Raw genomic sequence first — 11,003 nt, 5'->3', positions numbered from 1 at the left:
TGATAATGTCTGCTCACTGTAGGCAATGATCATGATCAGTTCCTAATTCAACTCGAAGGAATACATCAACTTGAAGTATTTGTAGTAGTAGAGGTTTAAACAGTAAAAGTAGCATTAGTAATCAAAGAAATTGATGTCATAGGTAATCAGAAATGTATGGCATTCTGACAAGTACTTGAAGTAGTAAAAGTAGCATTTGTAAGCAAAGAAACTTACGTCAAATGTATGGCATTCTGACAAGTATTTGTAGTAGGAAAAGTATAAGCAGTAAAAGTAGCATTTGTATGCAAAGAAATTAATGTCATAGGTAATCAGATATGTATGCCATTCTGATTAGTGATGTTAAAGCAATCTGCCGTAAACATTTTGGGAATTAACGCACAATTCACAAACTTTGGCTCATTGCATAATCACCATGGTGTTCAAGGCCGAAAATTCCTCAATAACTACCAGTTTTCCACAAGATTTGCTGGTTGACAGTTTTCCAAAGACATTACTCAGAATTTGGTTGTCCAGACAGCATATACAACAGAATACAAGTTCCACAAAAATTGTGCGCTAAAGTTCCATGAAGCCTATCCCATAGCAAGGTGTTCAATCTTTCGTGGAGACTGTCCGAAACAGCCTCAGTAAAGGAAAACATTCTTTTCTTGATGAGCAAGAATGTATTCACTTTTTTCGGCGCTTCATATCCTGTATTAACGAACATGCTAAGTTTTCTGTTTAAGGACATGCCGCAACTGAATCTTTTGACTCTCCATCCTTGCCTCCATCAACTGCGCCTTTAAACTGTACTTCTGTTTGCCTCGTGGCCACTCAATACACCCTTTCATTTCTCGCGTCGTATGGAGATTCAGTGAATCAGCAGAGCTCCACTGTGTTATGCTACCTGGGCTTAAACCAACTTCACCGAACCCTAAGTCAGGAGACAAGGTTCCTTTGGAGATCATTCCATTTGTATGCTCAACTGAAAGTTTCTGATATTCTTCACCATTAGTTGAAGCTCGGGTTCCATTGGAGATCCTTCCATCTGAAAGCCTCCCAGGTTTCACCTCAACCGGTGTTCTCTTCAGGTCTTCAATAATATCATGTGTTGATGATCTCCAAAGCCTACATATTGAAGACACCTTTTTTCTTGACATTGCATTTGCAGAACAATCCGTGATGATTTCGTTATTCAGTCTGTTGTTTCCATTCTCCTCCCAGTCTGCTATGCTCACTGAAGCATTGCTTTCTTTACAGTAACCATTAACAGATGGTTCACTCACATCAAGTGTATTGCTTGAGCCTTGCTCCTCGGCATGACTCACTGTTTCCCAGTCACTATCATCTTCTACATCATCATCGCTATCTATCAACTCATGCTGCTTCATTGGATGTCCTAGAAAGACATCTGTCTCAGGACTTGCCGTGTTAACCTTGGATGCATAGCTTCTAGGGCTATGACCACAGCAAAGTTGGATGTCTATTTCATTAGTTTCTTGTCTTGGTTGGGGTTCTTCAAAAACAGCGTAGATGTCTTCTGAAGCAGGTGGTGGCTGGTAAGAGAACTCTTTTATCTCTTCAACAGTAACTGAGTTTGCTTTTTCTTTAAGCAACTCAGCTTCCCTCCTTAGTGCAACATCCATGTCCGCATCCATCCTTGCAGCCAAAAATGCTTCTAACTCTGCTTTCAGGTCCCTCAGTTGTGAGTATTTCTCCTCAAGAGTCAGCTTTGCATCAATTAACTTCATCTGAACCCTTTCTTCTCGCCATACCTCTGCCATCTGCAGCATCCTCTTCTCCTCCTCAACTTGTTCTCGGATATTTAATGCTTCCATCTTCAGTGATTCAATTTCAGCTTTGTCTTCGCCAATCTCTTTCGTGAGCTCATCACAGACCTCCTCAACAAGCTCACGTGCTTTGCATTCTTTTTTATAGTCCTGCAAGAGCTGCTTCGCAGCCAACTTCGTCTCAGCGAGTTCATTGACCAGCTTGGTATGGACAATCTCTATCCTTTGCCGCCTTTTCCTCTCTCTATCAAGGTCAGCCTTCATTGCCTCGATTATAGCCTGGACCTTCTCGTGCTCTCTGCTCTGCCATGATGCCTTCTCATCAGCAAGGCTTTTCAAGAATTGATCCAACTTTTTCTTTGCTGATCTCCGTTCTGTCTCAAGCTCACTGATGCGGGCATGAGCCTTTTCCAGCTCAGTACAGAGAGACGAAACAATGGACACTGTGTTCACATCCTCATGTTCCACAACCTTCAGGTGATTGTAGAATCGATAGACCTCCTCCAATGTCATTGAGCTGCCAGGGTCCCATTTAGTTGCCTTCTCCATTTCAGCACTCGGAAATCCAGCAAACTGTTCAACATGAAAAATATCAACCAGACTTACAGTAGCTGTCTAAAAAAAAAAAGGGTGCAGGAATACATTCAGACCATAGAAATAAAAGGCTTACCCTGTGGATATTTCCATATCTTGGACTTGAGACTGAGACAGGACTGGCAAAATCGTTCTTCTTACTTTTATTAGTGTGGAGATCAGTGCTGAGGGGATTACAAAGTAGCTGAACTTCTTGATACCCGTGGATAGGGCTTCAAAGTAGAAAGGAGAGGTGCAGAGTGAATGAATAATGGCATTCATACATACAAAGTGCATCGTAGACTATGGACATGCATTGACAACCCTCATCAAGACTATAGATGAGAGATTCGTAGTGAAGTTGACTAAACACATAGCATTCTTTAGGATTGTTAAAGATGGATATGGTATTAACAACTGCTTGAGTTCCAGGATTGATGAGAACAGCAAGAAATCTAGCACAAGTCAGGTAAAAGGAAAGACACAATGTTTCCAAGGACAAAATACCCATGTCTTTTCCAATTCCTTCGAGAATCAAGAGTAAAGGGAATTCTATTTTCCTTTTCTTAAGAGCTTTTGAGGATGTTTCAAAGGTTCCGATTTGGATGATCTTGAACGAACTGAGCAAGATAAACTTGGTTTTTAACACGTGTACCATCAAAATGTGAACTCTCCACAAGATCCATACCAATCTACATAGAGAAAAGAAACCCTATAAAGAGGGTGGGGATACTGGTGCTACCCTACCTCAAGACATGGAGGAGCTCGCCGGCCTTCTCCTCCGCCGCCGAGGACGCCGCTACCGGCATCCAGAGGCTGCAGATGCCAGATCCCCGCCGCGAGCTTCCTCGCGGAGACTCCTGGGAGAGGTGGCGGTGCCTCACTGGAGCCGGCATTCTCGGCCTTCCGGCTGGGCTTCGGCGGGGGTGCCTCGTTGAACTTCCACCGAAGCAAGGGGGTGGTGGGGCCGCTCCTCCTTCCGCCGGAAGCGGGGCCACCCTTTCTCTGGCGGGCTTCTGCACCAGCACCGGGGAATGCGGGGTTACGAATCCGGCCGCGGGGATGGAGCTTCGTCGCCGCACGGGGATCGGAGTAGGGTGGCGGCGCCAGGGTTTTCGAGGAGAGGATCCCAGGGAGGTGGGCGGAGGTCGGCAGTGGCTATAACGTCACTTCCACAGCATTACAAAAAGAGGGGAGAGCGAGCTATCGAGCAAACCGTGATCGCTCACAAAAGCGCAGAGAGACAGAGAGAGAGAGAGAGAGAGAGAGAGAGAGAGAGGTTTAGCAAAAAATACAAAAAATACAAAAAATAAACTTTGAATATAAAGAGGTGTATAAAAATGTAAAAAGACCTCAACTGCTCCTATTATATATTTTTTTAAATATTAATCTAAAATAAAGTATCAAATTAGCTTAAATTAAACATAATGGCATATATAATTATGTTTCAAAGGAATATGTATGCACTTGAAAAAAAATCAAGTAATAAAATTTATACTTACCACTAAAATAAAAATGAATTTGCTAAAATAATTTCTATATCAATTTAACATTTTATTACAATGGAGTGATTTGCTCCGCATTAACTGTCACAAAATACGTGCCTCTGCATCTGCATCTGCATCTGCATCATATAATATAATCACCCTCTTCCAGAAAATAAAGAAGTAATGAATTAATTATACGATCAATCGAGGGCGATACGTGGAACCAGATCTCGCCTGAAGCTACCCTTCCTGTTTCGGCTGTAAGTCCCTACGCAGGGAACACGCTCAGTTGCAGTATCAATGTCCACGTGGCTCTCTGCTAAACGATCCACATAATATTTGCTGTGCTGGCGGTGAGTGCGGCGGAGGCGACGAGGTGCACGGAGGACCTCGAGAGGCGAGCTTTGTTACCGCCCGCGTCATAGCGTGCCACCACGCCCCACGCGACGAGACCGGCGTTCCACCGTGATTGGTGGGTCAGCTGCCGCAGTTTGTTCGTTCTGTCAGAAGAGATGCGTGTGGTGGCCCACTGGCACTGTGCTTTGCTCGATGTTGAGAAAGCTGTGGAGACCACATGCAGCGAACTAAAACGGAGGCTTTAAATCCCTCCACTGTAAATTCTTACTTTATCTCGCACCTTACACAGCTTGGAAGAACGGTATCGCGTTTCATTTCACCATTTATTTACTTCGTCATTATTTAATCTTGCTTGATTTAGCCTTATTTATCGATGTTCCATCATCATGTCGTGCGTGTCGCTTACAATTTGTGCGCGTTGGACGAGGTTCTGATCAAATCTGATTCAGGTCCTACCTGAGTCCGACCCGTTTAGGCAATTTAGGTGCGGCCATCGCACGAAGATCGGAACAAATTTGACTTGATCGGTAAGTGGGTCCTCACCGAATCCGACCCGTTTAGACTATTTAGGTGCGGCCATAGCACGAAGATCGGATCAAATTTGACTTGATCGTTAAGTGGGTCATGACCGAATCCGACCCGTTAAGACCATTTAAGTGGTGCTGGAATCTCCGATTTGGCGCAAAACTCTCCCCAAAAATTGCCCCGTTTCCCCCCAAATCGAGCCGAAGGCTTCCGCCCTTTTACTCTGAGCTTGCTCTCCCTCGATTTCCTTCTCCGTTTCGATTCCAGATGGGCGACTTCTCGGCTCCTTCCTTCTCTCTCGGCCTCGATCTTGACCTTGCTGATCTCCCCACCGAAGGTGAGGAAGAGGAGGAAGAACAAGAGCGATCTCCTCTCCCTAATCCATTGTCCGGAATAGAATCTCCTAACTTGGAGCTCTTCCGAGATCAACGGTTGGAAGAGCGAGAAGCGATTGGTCCTGGAATTGCGTTAGATCCGGAGCCCATCTGGGGAACCCCTCTGCCGGCTCTCAAGCGACTGCGGCGAGGCCCGCCTCCTCCTCGCTGTCGTAGCAATTCGCTGGTTGCTCATTCTTCTTTAGATGATGGTGGCGGTGAACTGAGAGATGATTCGATACTGTTAGACGATGACATCGAGGAGTTCTCATCCCCAGAAAATAATCCGAGTCGAGGTAACCGACGGCCGTCTTAGGGTTTCTGTCAATTTTTGGGTCTTATCTTGATTGTTGTATTGTTTTATGTTTTATCATGTGCATATTGAGAGACGATGCAACACAAAGAAGGAATCTTTGTCCAAGGTTCGGATCAGTTCTTGGAAAGACGTTCAGAAGTCAAAATTTTCCTATTATAAGAATATAATTTTTTGTAAAGAAGGGATAAATTTTTGCAGGGATGTAGCTTCTTAGAGTACCACCATAGGCTTTCTTTCCATTTCTTTCTACTCTATCTCCCTGCTTTAGGTGTTTTGCATTTCTTTTAAGGGTTTATGCCACTTCAGGTACAACACTGGATGGAGCGTGTCTATCCTTTTTGAAGGATCATGGTCACGAAATTTAAACTTGCTCAAATGAAATCAACTATGAATTCAGCTTCTTCCAAAGGCAAGTAAGCGTTTGAAGCTGGGTCCTGCCAGATAGAGCTATTTATGCCTTTGTTAGTCAAGAGACCCTCACCCTTTCCTGCCCACTTAAGGTTTTAGTCTCAACGCTGCCTGGCTACTGATTCTGACTGGACTTCGGTTACTGAACCATCATTGAATTCATATCCTTTGACGAAATTGAGTAATTGTCATGATTGCAAGATTCTACCTGTTCTTGACTTTGACATCTGAAGAAGTATCTGTCATATACTCTTCTTGGATAGTTTTAGTTGAAATTCATATGGTTGTTCCAGTTGTAGATTCTATTCCAATTTCTTCCTAATTGGCTTTAGATAGTGAAATGCCTTGAGCAGCCTTTTCTAGCCACAGACAGTTGACTTTGATGATTGTCTATCATGCACAAATTTTTTGAAGAAGAATATATTGATATATTCCTCACGCAAATATGGCAGCAAGTTTATGTTCTTAAATCTCTTTCTAATAGCTTACCTTTTAGATTGATAAAGGACATATAGTTTCAGAATCCAGTTTTACTTTCATTTTATAAAATCACTATTACAAAAAGGTCAAGCTTAGAATTTCATCTGCTAATGGCTGATGTTGCAGATAAGTCTTCTTCAGTACGAAACCACATTGCTGGCAGCTTTTCAAAGTTTTCACTGCAAAATCATGGAGTCCTTACAGGTCAATCTACAACCAAGTTGATGGTGCCAAAAATCTCACGACCATTTGATGTCTTACCTTCAGCAGTTTCCCATGAAATCTGCAATAAGAAAGTGTTTCAGAATTTGAGTACTCCCATACGAAAAATACACCTATTGAGTTCAGATTCAGATGACTCAGCCAGTGAGGACAAATACAAGTACAAAAATAAAGTTGATGCATCTAAATTGAGGCATCAAAACCTAATTTCAGAGAATGAACAGCAGAGAAGTTTGAAATACAGAAAACATCTGGAGGATAGTTTTTGGAAAGATTTTAATCCTGTAAATAACATAAACTTAGCCACGCCTGCTCTGGATGAGTTCTGTGAAGAGTATTTCAAATCAAAGAAGGATCCAAGACCAGGACAGCACAGAGAAGAGGATTTGACTTTTTGTAGTTCAAGAGTAAGTGGTACAAAAGCATTAGCTGATGAAATTGAAGGTTCCCATCAGCAGATAAGCATCTCCAGAAACACTAAGCCACAATGCAACTTGACCAATCCAGAACCTCCTGCTTTTCAGTATTTCTACCATGATGATATGAGGATTCAGACGTTAGTGAAAAGACGGTTATGTTACTTTGTTCCTCTTGGTGCAGAACTGCATGGAGCAGAGAAACAACCTGGGACTGAAAATCTAAATTACATGTGTGATATCACATTAGATTTTGATTGATAATTATTTCTATCATTAATCTGACATACTTTTTTACTTTGTTCTTTCATGTGATAGGAGTCAATTCAGCACCACGGATGTTCGAAGTCGAGCCTGTAAAACCAACAAGCAGGGTCTTAATAGAAGTTTTAGGAAGGGGAAAAGGCCAAAGGATGCTAGTCCGAAGAAGTCGTCAGATGCTACTGGAGATTGGATGACTCCCAAGAATTGCACTGCTATTCCGAAAGATGCTGGAAAAAGGCGAGTCCATGCATCAGGTCATCAATCTGGTCACTGGTTTACTGATCAAAATGGAAGAAAGGTAATTCACATGTCTCAATTGCTGATTGGTTTGAAGAATTTATAATAAATGATTAGAACACTTTGAAAATTATCAGACAATTCTTCTTGTTCTTTGTTTTTTTCTCATGATTTTTCTTTAATTGACTGTCATAACTACTCACTTTTATCCACTGATTTTTGTTTTTAATTAGTTCCAGTTAATGTATGACTTATCCGAATAGAATTGTGCAACTTTTAGAAACATGAAGAGATGACATGTTGCTGTTGTTAAATATATGGGCTAAATACGAACTTTGATTATCTTGTTACTCAATAGCAAGGAAAGATTAAAAGAAAAAAGGTGCAGTACAAAAAATTTCCGCAAACAACTGAATCAAGCTCAAAGTCACGTATAATTGGTGGTTCAAACAGACATCAATATTTAAGTTTATTCAGTCTAGAATCATGCAATTAGCTTTTAGTTATTGTGTCGTGTGTTAGGTTAGGCTTTAATAAACAGTTAGACTTAAAATTTCATCAGAGCTTGTTGCATTCATCGGTACCATTTTTTGTTACTTGTATAGTGTGTCAGTATGTGGACGGTAGAGTGGCCTGCCTGGGAAGTTTTAGTTGAGTTCAAGCTCAAATAACACTTCAACGATCAGTTGGTCTTGTTGCAAGCAATGGCTGATTGATCTTTTCATTTTAGTACAAAAGAGTCCTAGGAAAAATAAGACACCATTTAGCTTGTCTTATTTGAGTCCTGAATGTGAATTGGAGATAAGAAACAGAAGAATTCTGTGTCCCTTTTTCTACTCCTTTTCTTTTTTCTTTCAATTCCATCTCTTCTTTCTTCTCTGCTACTGCTGAAACACACGTTTTTCATATCAATTTTCTGCTAATATTAGCCTTACTATTTATTCTCTATCTTAGGGTTATCTCAAACCCTTGGCAAATTGCTATTTATTAGAGACTGAAATCATCCTTGTTGTCTATTGAATATCTTAGCAACATCGAACTGTTGATTATTCATGGTTTTATTTTTATTTTTTATTTTGAGGACTGAGATTATAGCTTGATGTTTGCTGTTGTTTGAAATTCTATTATCTCAAGAATTAATATCAATTATCCTTTTTATCTTTTAACAATTGGACATATGGTTAATTACTATTATTGTGATTATTAACGTGTTGTGCCCTGGACAGCAAACATCAAGGTGTTAAGCCTTTTAAAATCATAAAATTTTGACCTTCAGTGAATCTCTAATGTGATCTTACATCAATTTATGCCAAAAATTGGAGAATAATATTTAAAACGAATAAATACATTTAAATTATTCTGTGACCTCCAATTATCCTAGCTTAAGATGGTTACAATACTTTCTTTGTGCTCAATTCCTAATAGTTGGCAACAGTGGCTTCTTAAGTTGTGCCTGAATCTGTTTTCCTCTCATGGTGATAATTATTTTAATTTTGTTCTTTTATGTATTGCAGGCTTATGTAACTAAAAACGGACAGGAGCTGACAGGTCGAGTTGCCTATAGACAGTATAAGAAGGTAAGGTTGACCACTTCTTTCTTAATTGTATATAGTTGTCATTTGTATTTTAAATGTTTTAGTTGCATAGCTCATTGTCATTAGTATCACATATACGAGGGCCTGCACCAGTATGTTTTCTTTTCTATTGTTTAGGATTCTTTCTATATTCTGCCTCGTAAGTCCGTAAATTCAAGAAAATTAGCGTCTCTTTCTTGTTCTGTTAGCTTGACGGATATTATATGTACATCAGAAAATTAGATGAATACCACAGGGGTGAACAGTGAATACCAACCTGGCTGTAAGATCATATGTTATCCTAGACTTCTGCTGGAAAAAAAAAGGTGGAAATAGCTTTAACCAAATTGTCTTTTAGCACAAAGATGAAGCCTTGTTCAACTAATTGGAGATGGTTTTTATTATATTCCTTTTAATTTTATTCAGATCTGGCTCAGAAACATTGGGAATGATGTTGAACTTGTTAATATTTAGGTCCATGTCTTTCGTCTTGGGATCACTTTGTCAAATAACTCTATAGATAGTGTCAAATAACCTTATCTTTCAGAAAGAAAAGAATCCTTGGCTTGCTGTGGTCGACTTTTGGATGGTACTCTTATCTTGATTGTTTTGCTTAATAATAGTATAATTATATCATAACTGCAAGATTAGAATGAAAGGTGTGGCGACTGGGGAGATGGGACCATGGAGGAAAGATGCATCCTAGATGAAGGATCAGAACTGGCAAGGGGGATAAGCCAAGCATCTGAATATTTTCTTTGCTTTTTGTTGAGTCATCTACACAATGTAGTCAGTTTGTTAAGCTAGATGTTTAATTCTAGTCTTATTGGTTGAAAAACTATGCTGTATGATATACCCGCATGTTTATTAGATGATGTCACTTAATTCCAATAGTCATGATCGATATATCCCATCCAATTTAGTGGAATTCAGAAATAGTATTAAACTTCCAATAGGTGCAAATTGAAATGTGGATTTTTTGCTTATGTCAGGATAGTGGTGGATTCAGGAAGCCGAGGAAGAAATCTGCTGCCAAGAAGAAAACGAAATAACGAGCGTTTGCTGGAGTCTGCATGTTTCCTTCACAGTAAGAAAGCAGTTCATGTTTTGGTCAATTTTAGATTACAGTATTTGGCCTTTTGGCTTGTGTTAATGTCATGTGGTAACATCTTAAAACTTCTGTACAGTAAATTCATGCTCTTTTAGAAACCTCCCAGACTATGTAGATATTTCTGATTACTTACTGCTACAGCTACCGCATCTTCTCTGTTGCATTTCTGTGCATACATGTTTACATATGGAAAAGATGAGCATTAGCTAGAAATTTGGTTGAAAGGGAGAGAAAAATTGAGCCTTGCCCATTAGATCCAAGGTTATATCCAGAAAGCAAAAGTATTTAAGATGTTACTCTGGGAGTCTTGGTTACAGTTGTAGTTAAATATATGTTTTTTTTTCACTAAAAAGTAGATAAAATTATTCATAAGAATTATATAATTATACCTATAAAAAATATAGGTTGATGGTATTAGATATTTATTATAAAAAATAAAAGAAGAAAAAGATAGTAAAACATTTTATTATGATTAGATGGTGAAATTTTAAAGATGATTATGTAAATATTTTTAAGAATAGGATTGAAAGGGAATCGACTTGAAATATCGATTAGGATAATGTTAATATTATTTAGATTATAATTGCTAATAAGATTAGAAATTTAAGAAAGAAGATTCTCGATGCGTGATGAAGTTTATGATAATGATATATATATCAAATCCCTAAAGCTAGGGAAAGAAAGTGAAAGATTTAGGTAATATTAAATGAATTAAAGGTGAAGTAAAATATTACTTGTTAATGATAATAAGATTAAGAAAAGATAAAAAAAAAAATTATTTTTATAAATTATTTAATGAATATTTTACTTAGGATATAGATTTAATGATAAATAATAGTGGTAGATTTAACAATAATATATTTGTGATAGTTAAAAGAGATGTGATA

At 39.1% G+C, this 11,003-nt stretch overlaps 2 protein-coding genes across 2 annotated transcripts; one reads left to right on the top strand and one right to left on the bottom strand.

Moving 5' to 3' along the window:
- Positions 1-384: 384 nt before the first annotated feature.
- On the bottom strand, positions 385-3,626 carry LOC135623851 (uncharacterized). The gene is made up of 3 exons (XM_065127277.1): positions 3,093-3,626; positions 2,443-2,578; positions 385-2,345 (listed from the first exon to the last, which is right to left on the bottom strand). The coding sequence occupies exons 1-3, from the start codon at positions 3,239-3,241 to the stop codon at positions 711-713; spliced, it is 1,920 nt and encodes a 639-aa protein (XP_064983349.1). The 5' UTR covers positions 3,242-3,626; the 3' UTR covers positions 385-710.
- A 1,261-nt stretch (positions 3,627-4,887) lies between these two features.
- Positions 4,888-10,279, top strand: LOC103999533 (uncharacterized). The gene is made up of 5 exons (XM_009421310.3): positions 4,888-5,384; positions 6,419-7,163; positions 7,249-7,492; positions 8,946-9,008; positions 9,998-10,279. Exons 1-5 carry the CDS (start codon positions 4,982-4,984, stop codon positions 10,055-10,057), a joined length of 1,515 nt encoding a protein of 504 aa, XP_009419585.2. The 5' UTR covers positions 4,888-4,981; the 3' UTR covers positions 10,058-10,279.
- Positions 10,280-11,003: the final 724 nt, after the last annotated feature.

Source organism: Musa acuminata, chromosome BXJ2-9 (genome assembly GCF_036884655.1).
Source record: "Musa acuminata AAA Group cultivar baxijiao chromosome BXJ2-9, Cavendish_Baxijiao_AAA, whole genome shotgun sequence".
In the NCBI taxonomy this organism is placed as follows: domain Eukaryota; kingdom Viridiplantae; phylum Streptophyta; class Magnoliopsida; order Zingiberales; family Musaceae; genus Musa; species Musa acuminata.
Note: the sequence above shows the minus strand (reverse complement) of the source record. Positions and strands in the feature narration are given on the sequence as shown.